At 34.3% G+C, this 21,145-nt stretch overlaps 1 protein-coding gene and 1 pseudogene across 1 annotated transcript in view; both read left to right on the top strand.

The window, feature by feature from the left end:
* Nucleotides 1–21,145, top strand: part of Abcb7 (ATP binding cassette subfamily B member 7) — a 128,348-nt gene that overhangs the window by 101,692 nt on the left and 5,511 nt on the right. The window contains exons 5-15 of the mRNA XM_005086534.4: nucleotides 1,332–1,464; nucleotides 2,327–2,595; nucleotides 3,528–3,616; nucleotides 3,706–3,793; nucleotides 4,818–4,992; nucleotides 5,934–6,091; nucleotides 8,268–8,431; nucleotides 8,584–8,713; nucleotides 13,322–13,493; nucleotides 15,108–15,211; nucleotides 17,550–17,657. Of these exons, the coding sequence (XP_005086591.1) occupies nucleotides 1,332–1,464; nucleotides 2,327–2,595; nucleotides 3,528–3,616; nucleotides 3,706–3,793; nucleotides 4,818–4,992; nucleotides 5,934–6,091; nucleotides 8,268–8,431; nucleotides 8,584–8,713; nucleotides 13,322–13,493; nucleotides 15,108–15,211; nucleotides 17,550–17,657 (1,590 nt within the window). The remainder of the gene's footprint in view (nucleotides 1–1,331; nucleotides 1,465–2,326; nucleotides 2,596–3,527; nucleotides 3,617–3,705; nucleotides 3,794–4,817; nucleotides 4,993–5,933; nucleotides 6,092–8,267; nucleotides 8,432–8,583; nucleotides 8,714–13,321; nucleotides 13,494–15,107; nucleotides 15,212–17,549; nucleotides 17,658–21,145) is intronic.
* LOC106022574 lies at nucleotides 6,644–7,976 on the top strand (annotated as a pseudogene).

The following is a 21,145-nucleotide window of genomic DNA, read 5'->3' as shown; positions in this document are numbered from 1 at the left end:
GAATAAAATGTATGGGTCCTGCCTTGTAAGGCATACTGGAAATCTTTCCGACTTCAAGTACCAGGCTTTAATTTTAATCTCACCTCTGCTGCTTACCATTCATGACATTAAAGCTTGTGATACCTGCCTTTCCTCAAATATTGACTATATCATGCACATGCACAAAGTTAATAAGTGTATCATGAGCGTGGTAATATTGAGGTATAAACCATTAAAATGGGTATTAGGAAAATGTAGTCAAATTGCTGCAAGTTTCTAAGAAAGTGTTGTGAATGATAAGAGATTCAGATTGAGCTTTAGAAAGTGAAAAGATGGTGGGGAAGAGTGAATAGTTAGAAACCTTAAAAATGTAAGTATGGCATCATACCACAGTGCTACATTCTTAAAAGTGAATCCCACCAGCTGTTTACATTTTAATGTTATTGTTTAATGTGAGCAGCTAATTGAAATCTTGATTGATAAGATTTACATAGCTTAGAAATGGTTAATTCTTATATTAACAAGAGAGTATCATAGCAATAGGGCAGGCACCGTCTTTTCAGTGTGTTTAATAGTCCTTGTTCATTGTTTGCATTTATTGTTAAGTCTGTAATTTAGTATTTTCAAAAGGACTTTGGTAGTCTGTAAATTTTCTGAACCTAAGTGCTGCTTTCTGTATTAGGACTGTTTTATTACTATTTTCTACAAGAGCTATAAGACAAGTAAAAGTGTTTGATGTTTGATAGGTTTTGTGTGGGCTAAGCAGATCTATCAATGGTATTTCTCCCTAATAGTAAATCAGTCACAGATACTTGTCACTTTTCATCTTTTATGCTCCTTTTTGCTATATAATTTCAGCTTTCCACTGTCTGATGAAAAAAAAACTTTAAAATATTTACCACCTATATTCAAAACATATACTTTATTGGGGTAGGACAAAAACCAGTAATATGATGTAGACACTCAAGGATATAATAGGAAAGGAAAATATATATACACAGATAACTGTAATGCAAAACACATTGCTGCTATGTGTCATGAGTTCTGTAGGATTTCAGATTATAGAAAGCATTTTTAACAGCTGATGAAAAATGTTTTTGTGGACGCAGGGGCATTTGACTAATTCACATAGCTTGTAAATTAATATTAACATGGCAGTGTGGTGTAAGAATCCTAAAATAGCTGAGATTCCAGTGCCAAAGATTTTTATCTTTGTAAATTGCAAAAATCATTTCAATCCAGTAAATGTATTCCAGTAAACATTACCACAAATAATAATTTAAGGAAAATGTTTGTACTTATATAATAAATGTTTTATGTATGGTGGGTAATTGATGTTTTTATATTTTTAGGCCATGAATATTGTGGTTCCTTTCATGTTTAAATATGCTGTAGACAGCCTCAACCAGATGTCGGGAAACATGCTGAACCTGAGTGATGCACCAAATACAGTTGCAACCATGGCAACAGCAGTTCTGATTGGCTGTATGTGTGATTCTTTAATCTGTCTACAGGTGTTGACTTTCTTCAAGAAGGTTTCATCATATTTGAGCAGATGACCTTTTCACCACAAATATAACTTAGCATTTTGGATTTTATTATTTTATGTGAGATTTGTTTTGATCTGTTTTTGAAAATTCGTTGTATGCTATGCTTTGCAAAACTTCTGTGATGCAGTAGCATTTTCCATGTTTGAAAAAAAGAATAATATAAAATAAGACATTAAATGTATTACCACCACCTTCACTAGGCTTTTTATAAGATATCTTTCTAGAAAAGCCAGTTGTTTTCTTAATGTTAATATGAAATGGAAGTAGCTAATTAATGATATATGAATATTAGTGCTTTGTTAAAATATATTCAGTGACTGTGACACACAAATACAATTTGAAAATAATAAAATGTTCTTTCAAATGAACAGGGGCCCCATATATTTGAAAGGGCACTTCAAGACGTCAGAGACAGAAGCAGGGACTTCCTAAAAGCACTTGACTCTTCAGGATCTAAGCCTTTTGCATTTGTTATTTGAGAGAATTGAATTAGATATTGTACACTTATCAACAATAAAGCCACCTGGGTTATTCTGTATTAAAAATATTTTAATTGGAAAAAATCTTTCAGCATTTGAAATCCAGGGTCAGATACCACTGAAAGGGATTTATGATGATGAAAAGGTTAATACTCATTAGAGTAGATGAGTTCTATGCTTCTTTTAGTGTAAATATTCTGTATTATATTTATTGGCTGAATTATTCATTGTTTAAAGATTTCCTGCAGCCTTGCCACTTACACTGCTATGATTCTAATGTTTCTATGCCCCCTCTACTTTTTTCTTTTGTTGTATTAGATGGTGTATCAAGAGCCGGAGCTGCCTTTTTCAATGAAGTTCGAAATGCAGTATTTGGCAAAGTAGCTCAAAATTCAATCCGAAGAATAGCCAAAAATGTATTTCTCCATCTTCACAACTTGGATCTGGGTTTCCATTTGAGCAGACAGACAGGAGCTTTATCTAAGGCTATTGACAGAGGGACAAGGGGTATTAGTTTTGTCCTCAGTGCTTTAGTGTTTAATCTTCTCCCTATTGTGTTTGAGATGACGCTTGTCAGTAGTGTTCTGGTAAGTAATGCAGTTTTTCATAATAAGATTTTATCTTGCAATCTTATTAATAGCAAATTAATATGAAGCTGCTATGCTCTTGCATACCACGATGCCAGAAAGATTATGCCGGTTATTAGGACGGTTCGAATTCTTTATCATTTTTAGACACCTAGATCTTTGATTAGTGCTTGTAATGTTCTCTTTCCAAGAATTGTATATGTCACACATTTGATTGATGTGCTCAGAATATTTAGATTTCTGTTTATCAGTCCTAACATGTTAAAATATTATAATCTTTAAATTAATTCCTTTTTAGGCTTACACTGTTTCAGTGTTAGAATTTGATGGTATAATCGTGGCAGGTGCAATTTGACTTTCTTTTCATGTTACCTTGAGTAGATTGTCTCAGTTATTTGATTTTTTAATACATTATTGATTAATGTAACATATCAGTATCATAGTTTTTATAAATATCCTTTGAAATTTGCTATTGTGATGCTATAAAGTGACAAGAAAAGCAATCACTTCCTTTTTTAAAGTTTTGTTTCATTATATTGTTTTTAAAACAATGATTTTAAGAAAAGAAATATTTTTATATATCTGAAGTATATAGTATCTTAAATAATACTTTCAAAGAAAACAATATTCTCTATAAACTTTCCATTTTGACAATTATTAGACTAAAATTTAAACTATGAACTGCTATATCTAGTTATAATTTTGATTCAAAATGTAATTAAGCATGGTTCATAATCATCTTTTACTAAACTAATTATTTTTGCATTTTTAAAAATTATATTGTATTCGATTTTATTTTACATGATAGAGAATGTTGCCAGATTTTCTTTTACATATCTGATAAATGTCTCGCTTTTCCTATTTATGGGTGAAAAATGAAAGTCAAGGACAATTCAATCACTTCTCATTTCCTTCTTGACTTCTTTTTCTAGTATTACAAGTGTGGTGCCCAGTTTGCATTGGTGACCCTAGGAACACTTGGTGCATATACAGCATTCACAGTTGCAGTTACACGGTGGAGGTATGGTAGTTCCCAGAGGCCAGTCAAGGCTGCAGAAATTAGTAATGGTATAGTATATGTCTCATGCTGTGTAAATTTTTGTTTTACAGAACTAGATTTAGAATTGAAATGAACAAAGCAGATAATGACGCAGGTAACGCTGCTATTGACTCACTGCTGAATTATGAAACTGTGAAGGTAATCTGTTTCAGTATCTTTTCATCAGCTTTTCACACTGACTGAGAGTTGTTCTGTCATTTAATTTAATAGGAGCTGTAAGAACATCAGATTAGGATAGGATCTCTAGGTGTAGTGAAATAAGACACCTTCATTTTTCTTTTGTTTAGAAATGTTCTCCTTTCCTCTTCAGTTTTTGTTTGGAAATATAGGAATTTTACCTTCTGAATTAGTTTATAAATGATCATAAATATATGATTAACATCTTGATTACAAATGAATATTAGCTAATTCAGTTAACATGAAAGTTCTTGTTCCTCTTTTTTCCTTCAGAAAGCATAGTGCTTTTCCTTAATTCTTTCGTTCATTTTTGCTCTCCTTCACTTTATAATTGCTGAGTTCCTCTCATATACAAAGCACTATACCAAGCAATATGGTGGGAGAAGACTATAATGTCTTCCTTGACTTCCCGTAATTTTATAAGCTGTTAGAAAAGTTAAAATAAGTATTCAGATGACTAGTCGAAAGGCATGATATGGTAAGGGCAGTGGAAACTATGAATTTAAGGCATGAGGTTAAGGCTTTGTGGAAGAAGTGTTAACTAGTAGAAGGCATGTTTAAATAAGCTCTAGGCTCCAATTTATTAGCTAGTTAGTAAATGTTTGTTAAATGAATTTGGAATATATTGGAATATAATCCATTATTTGAAACCTTCAGGAATACAATAATCTAATATATTGAAAGTCAATATATACATACATATATGCTTATATGTTCCTGGTTTTATTTTTGAAAATTTTATACATGTATATAATGTATTGTGATTATAATCTCCCCCCAATATCCTTTCTTATCCCCTTTCCATTATCCCTTCTTATCCCTTTCTTACTCCTGCTGATCCATTTCTTTCATCAAAGTTGAATTTTATGATAGGATCTTTAATACCAAAGTATATTCATATATGAAGTGTAATACAACTTACACCAATTGCATAAAAGAGTGTATATTCTAATTTGTTCATAGTTACTATTTTATATATTTATAGTATTTTAATAATGAAAAATATGAAGCACAGAGATACGATGGATTTTTGAAGACATATGAGACTGCTTCATTGAAAAGTACCTCTACTCTGGCTATGCTGAACTTTGGCCAAAGTGCTATTTTCAGTGTTGGGTTAACAGCTATAATGGTGCTTGCCAGTCAGGGAATTGTGGCAGGTAATGGATCTATGCTTATCACATTTAGAGACTATTATAAATGGGTTAATGGAAGGAATAAGCTATTGTATTAGTTGTAAAGTGTATGTATTAGTTGTAAAGTGTGCTTGGTAAAGCACTTAGACATTTCAGAGGATTTTTCTTTTCCTATCAGAATGTGTTTTCTTGATTGATAATTCTTTTACTGACTTACTCATTGAATGAAAGTACTGTTTATTCATTTTATGGGTCTGTAGCCTGATTCTTTAGGAGAATTTTTTAATTAAGCATGTAAAATTTTCCCCTTTATGATACCTTTGTAAAGAATAATGTTTTTATTAATTTGAGACACCAACCTTTTTAGTGTCTAGTATTTTTAATTTTTGATATAGACCTGGAGACCAATGCCATTAATTTACTGGTTAGTTTAAAGGTCTTGTTTTATAATTCAGTAGCATCCTAGTAGGTTTTTTTCATTTACAAATAATGTGTGTGCATGGTCTTATTCAATCAGTGTGACATTTATATGAGATGTATTGTCTTTCTTGGTCATGATAGACTCCAATTTTAATATATGTGCTTTTATAAATTTTCCTTTTTAGTATATGTGCTGCTGAAGCGAGCACTAAATTTTCCTTTTTATACTGTACAAGAAATCTTTGCTTATGCTTTAGAGGGAAAAATGGAAATATTTTTAACCTTCCACTTGTATCATTACTTAAAAAACTATTCTTTCTGTATATTATACATAGTATTTTAGGTATGCTTTTCCCTTCCCATGCAATATACATCAGGTTCCTACGTTACCTAATTGATGCATTAATATACTGTATAACTTGTGTCAGCTTAAATGCTGCTGATTATGTTCATTTATAACTATGTGTCCTAGAAATTGGCTAGAAAACTCTGTCTTAGGCTGGAAAGTTTATACCTTTTCTTTCTTTTTCAAACTGCATAATAAGGTGCCCTTACAGTTGGAGATCTAGTAATGGTGAACGGACTGCTTTTTCAACTTTCATTACCCCTTAACTTCCTGGGAACTGTATATAGAGAGACAAGGCAAGCACTCATAGACATGAACACCTTGTTTACTCTGCTCAAGGTAGACACGCGGATTAAAGTAAGTAATGTATATAGTAGCTTTTTAAAAAGAACATGGAATACTGTCTCACTAATACTGGGTTGTTCCAGGACAGTGGTTCTCAACCAACAGGGGGTCACATATCAGATATCCTGCATATCAGATATTTACATTAAAATTCATAACAAAATTGCAGTCATGAAGTAGCAACAAACGTAATTTATGGTTGGGGGTCATAACAGCATGAGGAACTGTATTGTCACAGCAATGGGAAGGTTGAGAAACACTGATCTAGTAGAATATTCTTACATCACTAAGTTAGACAAACAATTTCCTCACTGTCATCTCTTCCCCAGCTCCTCACCATGAAAATCTTCCCTGGACAGTGATGGCATACACCTTTTATCCCAGAAGCAGGCAGATATTTGTGAGTTCAAGACCAGTCTGAGCTACAAAGCAAGTTCTAGGACTGCCAGAGCTGTTGTTAACAGAGAAACCCTGTCTTGAAAAGCCAAAAAATATAAAGAAAAACTGAAAGTCTTCCCAGCAACCAAAATATATAGGAATTTCTTACCTGCTCATTTTTATGCAATGAGTAATGAAAACGCATACTTGGAAGTAACCCTATCCCATTTGTATAAACGTCCTTTCCCATACTTTTCCTTTCCTCTCTGTTAATTGAAAACATTGTCTAAAGAATTTACTTTAGGGTAGAGCCAAACGAGGGTGAGAGTGTGAAGACGGCAGCGCTGAGGAGACAAAGCCCAAGACGCTGACGGTGGAAGCGCCACCAGCGCTGAGTGAAAATGTGCTATTTGGAGTGGGAAACCCTCTTCTCGACATCTCTGCTGTAGCAGACAAAGATTTCCTTGATAAGCATTCACTGAAACCAAATGACCAGATCTTGGCTGAAGACAAGCACAAGGAATTGTTTGATGAACTTGTAAAAAAAAAAAGTTGAATATCATGCTGGTGGCTCTACCCAGAATTAAATTAAAGTGGCTCAGTGGATGATCCAGGAGCCACACAAACCAGCAACATTCTTTGGATGCATTGGAATAGATAAATTTGGGGAGGTCCTGAAGAGTAAAGCTGCTGAAGCCCATGTAGATGCCCATTACTATGAACAGAATGAGCAGCCAACTGGAACCTGTGCCGCATGTATTAGTGGTGGCAACAGGTCCCTGGTTGCTAACCTTGTTGCTGCCAACTGTTACAAAAAGGAGAAGCATCTTGATCTGGAGAAGAGCTAGATGCTGGTAGAGAAGGCCAGAGTGTACTACATAGCAGGCTTTTTTCTTACAGTCTCCCCAGAGTCCATATTGAAAGTGGCTCACTACGCTGCTGAGAACAACAGGGTCTTCACTTCAAACTTGTCTGCACCGTTTATTAGCCATTTCTTCAAGGAATCCTTGATGGAAGTCATGCCTTACATTGACATCCTCTTTGAAAATGCAACGGAATCTGCCACTTTTGCTAAAGAGCAAGGCTTTGAGACTAAAGACATTAAAGAAATAGCCAAAATGGCACAGGCTCTTCCTAAGGTGAACTCAAAGAGGCAGAGGACCGTGATCTTCACACAAGGGAGAGAAGACTCTGTAGTGACTACAGAAAATGAAGTCATGGCTTTTGCTGTCTTGGATCAAAACCAGAAAGAAATCATTGACACCAGTGGATCCAAAGATGCATTCAATGGAGGGTTTCTCTCTCAGCTGGTCTATAGCAAGCCTCGGATTGAATGTATACACAACAGCCACTATGCAGCAAATGTCATCATTAGGCGAACTGGCTGTACTTTTCCTGAGAAGCCAGAGTTCCACTGATGGAAGAAAGAAAACTCAGGCTGGGAGGTTCAGGCTGAGGTGACCCCGTCCTGAGTGTTCCTGCCATAAGAAAGAATAAACGTATCTGCTGTCTTTGCCAACCGTGAATCTCATTAATTTATAGGGCTCAGTACTGCTCCTAGAACCTTTAGTATTTGAAAGGTACAGAAATGTTTTTCACACTAAATTATTCCACATAAGCTCTTCAGTGTACTTCAGACATGTGACAGACTTGGGACAACTGATTCCCCCAACATTTGCATCATGTTATTCAAATCATATTCTGTGCTTACTGATGGTACTCTGTAATTTGATACAAATAAATTACTATATAGAAACAAAAAGAATTTACTTTAAGTAGTAAATTGTTTTTCTTTTTTCTTCCTTCCTAGGACAAAGTGATGGCATCTCCCCTTCAAATAACACCACAGACAGCTACAGTGGCCTTTGATAATGTGCATTTTGAGTACATTGAAGGACAGAAAGTCCTTAGTGGAGTATCTTTCGAAGTCCCTGCAGGAAAGAAAGTGGCCATTGTAGGAGGTAGTGGGTCAGGGTGAGTAATTTAGTTATTTATAAAATTCTACATTATTGACTGATAATTCTGGATGTGAATTTTTTTATGATAAAGAAATAATTACTCTACTTATATGGAGCTTTCCTAATGACAACAGATACTGATTAACCTTTCTTCATCTCTAATTTCAGAAAAAGCACAATAGTGAGGCTGCTCTTTCGCTTCTATGAGCCTCAAAAGGGTAGCATTTACCTTGCTGGTCAAAATATACAAGATGTGAGCCTGGAAAGCCTTCGAAGGGCAGTGGGAGTAGTGCCTCAGGTATTTTAAAACAAAAATGTAACTGTGAGAGAGTTGATGGATATATTACTATAATATTTTGAATCCAAGGAGTCAACCTATGCTAATGAAGTGGGCATTGTTAGACCTTTCAAGTGAAATTCTGCTACCAAGAGGAATTCTTTTTTTGAGACAGCATCTCACCATGTACTCCTGGCTATCATGGAATTCACTATGTAAATAAGAATGTCCTCAATCAAACAGACATAGTTTCTAACCATAGCTGTTTTATCAGTTCTGTGGCACTAGTCTTTCCTCATTTCTAAAATAAACATATTATTTATGAGAAACAGTTATTATAGAGAATATACACACATACATATATATGCACCAGACACAATACCCACAATATAAGTGTTCAGAAAATGGAAGCTCATAATTTTGAATAACTTTCAATATATTACATTTATAATTACAAAGTAACTTATCTGCCAACCTCAAGTTTTATGCCTCATTTGCTACTGTATCCTCTTCACTATCAGGCAAACAGTGCATGACTGATAGTAATAATTTAAAAATATTTTGTAAGTGATGTGGGAACAGGGAAGTACATTCAAATTAAAACCTGATAAAACAGAAGGAGTGAAGTCCATAAAGGAGTCTGAAGCTGTATCTGAATAGTAAAGTACTTGTTTGATATTCACTGGTAAAATTGATTCATGAAATCAGTATCAGATCTCTGAAAGAACTGATATGTGGGAAAGGAGAAAACCTCCAAGAAAGTCATCAGGAAGAAAATGGTTATCATACCTGTAATCCCAGTGCTTGGGAGGCTATAAGAGGATAATTGAAGTTTGAGGCAACCCAGGCTCTAGTGCATTCCAGGCAGGCCTTGACTACAGAGTGAAATTCTGTCTTCTAAAAAGCCAAAACAAAAAGAGTGATCAGACAGGGATATGCCAATTATAAAAGGTCCCCAAGTGCTCCAGCATATGGCACTTCTTTCTATCCCGTCTTTTGCTGAGAATCCCAAATTTTAGTGGATATGAGTCACCTAGGGAGATTGTGGAAATTCATTTCTTTTTCATATGGTCTGCTTCTGATTTTGGAGTTCATTATGAGCCCGGAAACCTGTTTATTTAAAATATGCATCTTAGATGATTCTGATAGATGGTTTGTAAGACTAACTATGTGTTAAGAAACATTGACCTACACTGTTTGTCAAGTGAATTGCATTCTGGGCTGTCACTTCATATGGTTCTGTGTTCAAATTTATGTGTCTTATTTTGGCCAATCTATTGTGTGCTATATAATGATTTCACTTACCCTTTTGAAAAACAAGACATTGAATTCACAAAGGAAAAAAAACTGTTTATCCTTATTGAAGACATTAGTAATATAAAATTAGGTGAAAATGAAATAACACCTACTACATTGATAAATGTAGTTGTTTCATTTTATTCTTTTCTCTTTGGGGGCACGCAACCCAGCTCCCAAATAATCACATGGATACTTATTCTTACTTATGAATCCATGGTCTTAGCTTGGCTTGTTTCTAGCCAGTTTTTCTTAAATTATCTTGACTACGTTTTGCCTTTTGGCTTTTACCTTTCTCTATGCTATATACTTTTCTTCCCTTCTTACTCTGTTGCTGATTGTGTAACTGTGTGGCTGAGCCCTCATGTTCTTCTCTCCTTTTCTCACTCCTCCCTCTTCTCTCATTTTCTCCTATTTTCTCTCTGCCTGACAGTCCCATGTATCCTTTCTCCTGCCTTGCTATTGGCTGTTCAGCTCTTTATTAAACCAATCAAGTGTTTTGGGCATACAAAATAACCCAGATTCACAGAGTTAAATAACTGAAACATAAAAGAATGCAACACATCTTTGTATCATTAAACAAACATTCCACAGCATAAACAAATATAACATATCTTAAACTAATAGTCCACAACAGATAGAGATTTTGACAATCAGAATATCCAGTTTAGACCTAACTCTATAAAATGGGCAGCCTTGCTCTTCTGAGGGAAGAATATGGCTTTCATTATAAGTAAATTGGCAATACATATAAAGTTCTGGGGAAATATTGTAATAAGTATGGCCCTAGGAAATTGTAGTAAGAAATTAAAAGGTACAGACATGGGTCTTTACATACAATGTTAACTACAGCATTATTTATAATAGTGAAAGTTGGATACAATATAAATATCTAATGATAATTGAATGCTTGAAGTTTCATACGTTTAAGTGATATGTGGTCACTTTTAAGCATTAAATTTTTTCAAATTATATTATTAGTGTTGTTGTTTAACATATGTGGGAATTTTTGCCTACATGTAAATCTTTGTACACATGCATCCCGGTGCTTGAAAAGACCAGAAGAGGGATTTGGATTTCTTGAATCTGGGATTAGAGATGACCTTGCCTATGTACTGGGAATTGAACCAGTGAGCCATATCTCCAGCTCAGCATTAAAGTTCTAAAAAACATTGAGTATCATGAATAGTATGTCAGTACAAAGTTTGCTGAAACAAGGATTGATGTGGGGTATTACTTTAACTATGTAAAGATGGGTTGCATTTGTTTATGCTACACTTGTTTAATTGTGTGTAATATGGGCTGCATTTGTTTGCACTGTGTTTATTTAATGATATAAAGATGTGTCATTTTGCCTCCCTAAGGCACCTGATTAGTCTAATGAAAAGCTGAATGGCCAATAGCTAGGCAGTAAAGGGATAGACAGAGCTGGCAGGCAGAGAGAATAAGTAGGAGAAGAAATCCAGGCTCAAGAGAGAAGAGAACCAGGGGAAAAAGAGGGAGACACCTAGGGCCAACCAGCCAGGCAGTGAAAGTAGAGCATACAAAACATAGATTAAGAGAAGCAAGTTAAATTAAATTATAAGACCACAAGCATAAGCAGAGGCCAAGCATTCATAACTAATATTAAGTCTCTGTGTCTTTATTTGGGGACTGGCAATTCAAGAAAGCCTGGTACAAAGATGTCAAACAAAATATTCCAGCTATACAACATAGATTAATACTTGCAGGATACTTGCAGGTAGAGAAAAATGGAAAAATAGCAAAGTATTAATGTTTTTCTTGACAATAAAGTTAATATATTATTTATTTTCTTAAATTTGTCAAGAATGCATGTATGTATGTATGTACGTATGTATGAATGTATATGGTGCATACCATGTTGTATCATACCTACAGATAGTTCTGTGGTTACTTAAAAAACTAAATTAGTAGTTGCATTATTTCATATAATTACCCATATTTAGTGTTTGACAAGAGTATTTAGCAAAAATCATGAAGAAAGTTCATTTGTAGTTTGCTTCGGGAGATAGGGTCTCACTCTGTAGTGCAGACTAGCATTAAGCTCATGGTACTCCTACTTCTGACTCCAATTGCTAGGATTATAAAGGTGGGCCACCACACCTGTTTAGTTAAATCTTATTTTATCAATTTCTGTTGTATTCTTCTACTTTCCAGTTTGCATTTGTTAATCTTTCCAGAATATAAAATACTGTAAAATAGTGTATAGAACTTTGAGCTTATTTGGTACCGTCTCACTATGAGAAGTTTATATTAGTAGTAGATATATAATGACCAGAATAATATCTGAAATTCTGAGCCTAAAAATCATGTAAAATAAGCCCTTTACTGGGTCTTCTGGTGAATATTAGCAAGTAGAGCCATTTTAGTTCATCTTATTCCCAACCATTCAAAGACTAAAAAAAAAAAATAATGGGAGATGAATGCTTCCTTGAAATAAATTATCTTTAGTATGCCATGTCAGAACAAGGTGAATTATTAAATGAAAGCTTGCAGTGAACTTCCTCTAACAAATACATACATGATGCACAAATTCTTTCTTTGCTGAGTTTGAAGTTCAAAATAAAAACTTCTTATAAATACAGGGAAATATATTTAACTTCATCAGTAATCCAGGAAATGCTAATATAAACAAAAAATACATTTCACTCTAAAAGTCCCAAGTGAAAATGAGTAATAAGCAGGGTTGCTAAAGGTATGAAGATTAAGCAATCTTACATGCCACTAAGTAGAACATGCTCATACATTACTAGCTACTGTTTTTACAGGACAACTGAGCAATAATATTACAGAGTAGACACAAGTTTAACTTCTGATCTATCAGTCAACATCTAGAACTCCTTCTTGCATAAATTTTACTCATGTATGTAAAGCCTTTTATATTATGCTATTTTCTTTCAATATATTAATCACATTAATGCATATTAATGGGGGAATAAGTAAATTATATCTATAATATGAAATGTGTAACTGTTAAAAGAAGGAAGTATGTTCTAACATTGAGAATGGACAATCTTGAGAATATGTAAATAGAAAAAGCAATTTGCAAAATAGTATGTGTAGACTGGGTTCCCTTGCATTGAAAAAAGGTATATGGTTAAGCATTCAAATGTCTAGAAATAAATCTGGAAATAACATAATAAATTATACATGGTAATTAACTCCAAAAAGGAACCTGAGACTACAGGACATTTATCTAATAAAAGGAATTGTTATGGTTTGGTATTTACTATTACTTTATTATGTCTTTATACTTTTAAAATTGTATATAATGAATATATATGCATGTGTGTCTATATAAATCTGCTTCAGGATGCTGTCCTCTTCCATAACACTATCTACTACAACCTTTTATATGGAAACATCAATGCTTCACCAGAGGAAGTATATGCAGTAGCAAAATTAGCTGGTCTTCATGATGCAATTCTTCGAATGCCACATGGTTATGACACACAAGTAGGGGAACGAGGACTCAAGCTATCAGGTGAGCAAAGATTTTAAATCTGCTTGTATATTTTCAAACCAATTTGTTGAGACTGTTTATATTATTGATGGAATCTCAGGTGTATCAGTGTTATTGTATGATCCATAACTTTTATATTTAAGACAAGTCAAGACCGTTACTGTCCTCAGATATAGTAAAAGTAGAGTTCAGTAGTTTAGTACTGAAGAGTGTATCTCTCATCTCATTTACTAGGGGAAGTTCAGTTGTCTAGACATCTTTACACTTTGTCCTGTTCATTTTCTTATCCTTCTTAGTTAGCTCACTGGTGAAAGAAATTTTGAGGTTTGTATGTTTCTATGTAAATCTTTAATCATGAGATGGCATGTTTAATGATAAACTTAAAATGACTAATTTTTGAGTAATTCATTTATATACAAGATTTATTAAGTATACACCATGCATAACTCCTGTGCCAAATTATTTATGAGTAAATGGGCCTGCTATCAGGGAATTTGTTGTCTATTAGAAATTTTTTTATTTAGGTTAAGAATATTTTAAGTAAAGATTTTGTAGTTAAGTTGGTTTGTGGTCATTATTTAGTCATAACTTAGTAGTAGATGTTTATCATTTCAGTCTACCTTATATAATTTATATAATTTGCCATTATAGTTAAGAGAAGGTAAGGGTCAAGACTATGCTGGGGAAACCCACAAAAACAGCTGACCTGAGCAAGTGGGAGCTCACTGACTTCAGACTAACAGCTGGGGAACCATCATAGGACCAAACCAGGCCCCCTGAACGTGGGTGTCAGTTGGGAGGCCTGGGCAGTCAATGGGGTCTCCAGCAGTGGAACCAGTGTTTATCCCAAGTGCATGAGTGGACTTTGGGAGCCCATTCCCTGTGAATAAATACTCTCTCAGCCTAGATAAACAGGGGAGGGCCTAGGTTCTGCCCCAAATGATCTGTCAGACTTTGATGATCCCTCATGAGAGGCCTCTCTCTCCCTGGGGAGTGGATGGGGGATCAGTGGGGGACATGGGAGGATGGGAGGGAGAGGGAACTGGGATTTGTAAGTAAAATAAGATTGTTTCTAATTTAAATAAAAATTTACTTTAAAATGTATTTGGTATACACTCTTATTTTTGAGAAATGTTATGAAATAACAGCTTATTTCAAAACATCCTTAAATACTAGCAGATTGGAACCTTTTTATGTTAAGTCATAAATTAGATATTCATGGTTTCAAGTTTTCTACTTTCAGATACTGTATTTGTCTTTTACTTTGTGTTGATTCTTTGCTAATGAATTTTTATCTAAGGTTGTTACATATTCAAATATGTGTAATAGAAAGTAACATATAATAAACATGCTTGTGGTAAGAACAATTGGAGAATCAAACTTGTTACTTCTCATTTTTATTCATTTTACTGCCATGAATCAGAGATTCATTAAGATTGCATTTGAATTCAGGGGAATATGGTTTGTCAAAGGAAACCATATATAGACTTAGAGTGAACAATTCAATAAAATGACAAGTGATAAAGAGTTTAGGTAAATGTTGCAGGTATAACTTGACAGTTGTAATCAGAAGAAATACTAGAAACAGAATACTCATCTATTATGTTTCCTATAATTGAAATCTTTCTTTTCCAGGAGGAGAAAAACAGAGGGTAGCAATTGCAAGAGCCATTTTGAAGGACCCCCCAGTTATTATCTATGATGAAGCTACTTCATCATTAGATTCAATAACTGAAGAGGTCAGTGACAATGAAAATAACAAAACAAACTTTTTTCCCTCGGAAGCTTCAATACAATGTCTGTTTTACATAGAGAAGTAGTTCTTAACCATCCTAATGCTGTGATCCTTTAATACAGTCCCTCATGTTGTGGAAACCCCAACCTTAAAATTATGTTTATTGCTACTTCATAATTTTGATACTTTTATGAGTTGAAGTATAAATATCTGTTATGCAAGATATATTATGTGCAACCCCTGTGAAAGGGTCATGCGACTCCCAAAGGGGTCACAAGTCACAGGTTGAGAACCACTGACTTAGTGTTTTGAATGAATTTCAGTAGGAGGTATTATAAAGTAAAATACCTAACCCCTTCTTGCAATATGGCAAGTGTTAATGAATGCTACAAAAGCAGGCTGCATTGAACCAGATAATGCATTGTTACACCTGTTCACAAATATGCCTTCTTTTGGAAATGTGTGATATCATATGCTGTCCTGTTATATTACTCTTGCATCTTGCAAAGCTGTACATATTACCCAACATGCTAGTGAGGGAAGAAAGTTTTACTGTCTTGTCATTTAGCATTCCTTAATAGAAGTCATGTAAATGACTCTGACACAGTATATACCAGAGTGCCGTTCACTTACTATTGAAATGCAAGTCAGACACATACACCCCTTAGACTGGTATCATCTGTATTCATTTCACAAAAGTGATGTGCATCAGCAAGACTTTTGTAACAATGATGTCATAATGCTACCCCAACTAGTACAAGACATCTTATAATATCTTTATATTACATACAAAAGTTTTAGCAGGAATGATAATTTCATGTAGGTTAATCTGTAACTAAAGATAAGCAAATGTTGCCATTTGCTACTTTTTTTTGTATTTACAAGACAGGGTTTCTATGTATTGTTTTGTAGGCTGTCTGTCCAGCCTGGCCTCAAACTCACAGAGATCCGCCTGCCTCTGCCTCCCAAGTGCTGGGATTAAAGGCGTGCGCCACCACCGCCCGGCGTCCATTTGCTACTTTTCACCAAGTACCTGGTATAAATCTGATGTTAAGATAGAGGTCTACTTTTAGCTTTACAGACAATGTGATATGATATTTACATGTGGAATTAAATTTTAGGAAACATTATTTTATCAGCATCGTATTTAAAAGTTTAATGTGGATTCTTTTGAGAATTATATTTTGAGTGAACATTGAACAGAACTAGATCCCATTCAAAAGAGAATAACAGCCTACTTATGAAAATTTCATACCTAAATATATGTCATACAAGTTACAAGCTAGCAAGATGAAATTTGTAACAGCATAGATTGTTATTTCAGAGAATATAACCCTTTGAGCATTTACAAAGAATTCCTCAGAGGAAGAAGTCTTGATAGATTTCAGTGAGCCCTTTTAATAGGTACAGGGAAGTCAGAATTTAAGTTTTTATAGGTAAGAAAGGAGAGAGAATCCCTACAAACATCCTAGTAAAACATAAGGTCTCCTTTTAAGAAAACAGTTTCTCCCGGTAATTTTATGCTTTTAAAACATGCAGTGTTTAGAAATACCTATGGGAAGCCAGTGAGTATATCCCCATTACCCACACTGTTTCTCTATCCAACTAGCTCTGTTTAGGCCCAGGTTTCTAAAGATAATTGAATACATATGTCTTACACTTTATAGGCAGTATACAAAATCTACTTTCTAGAATTCATTAAGAACTCAAAATGTGGACAGGCACACCTTTAATTACAGCAGTTTAAGGCTAATTGAATCTACATAGTAAGTTTTGTACCAGCCATGGGTACATACTGAGACCCTGTCTCAAAAAACAAGCAAGAACTCAAAATGCTTTTGGGAAAAATGGGCTTCCTCAAGTTGAAAGTACTTGGATGTGTTTTGCCTTTGAACTAAGAAAGAACTAATGTTCCTTTGTGCTTTTAGACTCCTGTCTTTCTTTGAGGTTTTTTTTGTTTTGTTTTGTTTTCTCTGCATCCTATCATTTGAGTACCTCCTCATTTTGTTCTTACTGATAGGATTATATATGACTATGCTCCTATGCGCCTCATATCACTAGAGTTTGTCTTTTTTAAAACATAGAAGATAATATCCTTGTCCCAGGTATTTTAGTGACATGCTGTCTATATAAATGATATTTTTCTTATATCCTACTTATGTTTATTTCCTATTTTTTTCTGTTTTTTCTTCCTTTTATTTCTCTTAGTAAGTATTAGAGGTAAAAAATTTAGTGCTGATAAAAATTCCTAAGTTCCTTTAGGAAAGATAGGATTGTTTTAATTTACATTAACCTAATAAGAGCTCCGGTTTGGTTTTCTCCTACTTTTCTCAAACTTGTAGACTATTCTTGGTGCCATGAGAGATGTGGTCAAGCACAGAACTTCTATTTTCATTGCACACAGATTGTCAACTGTGGTTGATGCAGACGAAATCATTGTCCTGAGCCAGGTAAGAGATGAACTTGAAAAGTTAGTATTCATTGCTACTCTGCCTTAGTTAGAGAAGTTTCTCTCTGCAATGATAGGCAGTGAATGTAGGAACTCGTGACTGCTCCAAGTACTGAAAATAACTGACAGTTGATTGTTCAGCCCTAAACATCAGTTTGTACCACTCCCTCTAATACTTGGGGAACATGGAGGAATGGTGGGGTTGAGGGGACAAAAAGCAGAAGATAGGGAAAAAGGCTGTGAAATGCTGTTTTCTGGGTGTGCACAAAACTGAGCTAGCTAGTCAGCAGTCAAGTCATGAATACAGGATGGAGTCACAGGGTCGTATCCTTCTCCAAGGAACTATTGACTACTTATGGATTCTGAGAGGGCAGTCACTGTCTTCACTTGTGTACCCTAGGTGAACTCACCAGACTCCAGTGGCTGTTTCTAAAGAATGGTCATATAGACTGTCCTGGTAAAAATCAGTGGATCACAAAACAAAAGGACATGAATGTAGGAAATGCACTTATAGGGAGGAGGAGGTTTAACAGGGGGGAAAGGAAGACAAGAGAAGGCGCAGTGGTCAAAGTAATCAGTAAATTTTATGTATGTGTATTAACTCATAAAAGAAATAGAAGCCTTAAAAGGAAAAAAATGATAGTATTTGAGGAATATTAGAAATAGCTATAGGTACCCAAAATTTTATTATTGCATCTAATTAAGTATTACAGAATTTGTGTTCTTTAGATGAGATTGAATCCTAGTAGTATTCTGGTTTTAGTCACTTTTGTAGGAAATAATACATGAAATTTTCAAGAAGGAGAAACTATATTAGCTCACTCTTTATTAAAGTACTAAAAGCAAATGTTTGATCAGGAAAGTATTAGTTCTTCAATATAGAAGCATATTTTCTATATAAAATAATTTTTCTGCATTCATTTTTGCTCTTAATAGATCTTTGTACACTGTCTTTGATGCATTTTCATGGTTCTCATGCTATATATAACCTTAATGTCTTAAAGATTACAATTAAATTGAAACGATCATTTTTAAACATGACCAGTTATAGTTTGTTTTCCTTATAGGTAAAGTAAAAAAATCCTTTTTTTAAATCACTTTTGAGGGAAATGCTATACCAGCTTATTATTAAAATTTTCTCAGCATCATTATTGTAATTGACAGATTTGAAAATTTTTAGTAATTGTCCTTTACTCCTGTCTGTAGTGATCTCTTTCCCCTTATAGTACTTGATTATTTCTAACACTATTCAGTTTTTCGTATCATATCCAGAGCCTTTTCCATCATTATCTTTCTCTTCTAATCAGTACTTCTATATCAGGTTATTATGGAACGTGAAGGTGAGTATGAGGCTGAAAATATCAGAATTCATGTTTATATAAGAAATAGATGCCAGGCCTGAAGACACAAGCTTATAATCCCAGCTGCTAGGAAGCTGAGCCCAGGTAACTTAGTAAGACCCTTCCTCAAGATAAAAATGTAAAAGAGGGCTTGGGATATAGCTTAGTAGTAACATGTGTGAAGCCCTGGGTTCAATTCCCATTACTGTTAAGACAGTTTTCAAGACTTTTTCTTACCCCTGGTTTACCCCCCTTCCCAGCTTTAGCAAGAATTTACCAAATAGTTATTTATTTCTACCATTATCTTCCTTCATCAGCAAATAATGGAAGGGTTCTTCTCCAGAAAAACCAAAGTAACCCTCAAAAGAATATCAATGTTTGGAGCTTCCAGGTATCCAAATGATGAACCTATCACAAATCATGCCCATTGAAAAGGCAATTCCCATGCACATAGCCTCCGGTTGGCCTTTTAATGTTCCATTCTTTGGTATTAGAAGAGAATAACTGAAGATCTCTAAAGCAAACAGAATGAAAGGAGTTCAATAAAATATATAAACAATGAAAAGAGCTGTAAGAAATATTTTAAAATATAATATCCCTACAAGTTATGCAAAACCAAACATTTCTAAAATATTGACAGGTGCTATTCAGAAAAGAAAAGGAAGCATATGGCATGATTTCCAGGATATATTATTGAATGAAAAAAGTGGAGTGCAAATGACATGTTGTGTACCATCTTTTGCAAGAAGGATAAGGGGAAGAATATATGTATATTTGCTTATTTTTCCAAAGAAAAATTCAGGAAGGTTAAAATAGAAACTAAAAAAATTGCTGTCTACAGGATAGAGATGAAAAAGGTTTGCAAGACATGAACAAATAAGATCTTCCTGAATATATGTTTACATTTCTTTTGCTTTTGGTCTATTTTATACATTAAAAATTGTATACACACATGTATTTGTGTGTGTGTGTGTGTATGCGTGAATGTATGTATGTATGCACAGTCCCAAACATAGTGACATGGTATGAAAACAGAAGGAACATTACTATTTGATGGGCTGAAGAGGACTAGTTGGAGGGAAGAATGTGGAAGAGAGTAAATATATTTACTAACATGTCCAGTGAAGCTCATTATTTTGTGTACTAACTAAAAACACAAAGCAAAATAAATCAAGGATACAAAAACATAAAAATTAAACACTAACAGGAAGCAAAACTGTCACATTGATAACCACACAACAAGAATAGAACCAATCCATGTAATTTTTTAATGTAATATTCCAACTATTACTCTTATTAAATGTCCTATTTTTTTCTCTGTTGCTATGATAAAACACTGACCAAAACCAACTTGGGGGAGCTTGGGGGAGTGAAAGATCTATTTGGCTTACAAGTTACAGTCTATCATTTAGAGAAGTTAAGGCAGGAGCTGATGCAGAGGCCATGGAGGAATACTGCTTGCTGGCTTACCTCCTCTGGCTTGCTCAACCTGCTTTCTTATACAGCCAAGGATTACCTGCCCATTGATGGCACCACCAACAGTGTGCTGGGGCCTTACTTAATTGATCAAGTAAATGCCCTCCAGACATGCCTACAAGCCAATATTAAGGAAGCATTCTTTCAATTCAGGTTCCTTCTTCCTGTCCCAAGCTTGTGTCAAGTTGACCAAAAAACCTAACCAGGATATTAAATATAAATATTATATTTGTTATATCATATAATTAGGATAAATTCTTCTAATCTACCTACTTAATAACTTCCCTGTGTATTTTAAAAAATACACAAATGGATTATAAAGATAAATAATCCAAAGGAAAGAGTTGGTAATTTTATGGAAATACCCATTTGAAATTATTCTATATGTAAGACTGAGCAGCATCTTACTTGGGAGAAGAAAGTTGCAAGTAAAAACAATCAGAGGAAAGGAGGACTCTCACAAGGTTATGTTTTAACAGAATTATCCATATACATTTCTTATATGAAAAGTATTCTGTCTACTGAAAAAGCCTGGGAGCAATGAATGTCTAAAAGTAATGAGCATTCCCAGCACACAGATTTCTGGCACTAAATTACTGTTTCTCACTAAAAGGAACCAAACCTTCTTCGATAAAAGCTGATCTGGGGCAGGGAAACTAATGAACACATGTCA

Source organism: Mesocricetus auratus, unplaced genomic scaffold (genome assembly GCF_017639785.1).
Source record: "Mesocricetus auratus isolate SY011 unplaced genomic scaffold, BCM_Maur_2.0 Super-Scaffold_100003, whole genome shotgun sequence".
Classification (NCBI taxonomy): domain Eukaryota; kingdom Metazoa; phylum Chordata; class Mammalia; order Rodentia; family Cricetidae; genus Mesocricetus; species Mesocricetus auratus.
This window is presented reverse-complemented; position numbering and strand designations above follow the sequence as displayed.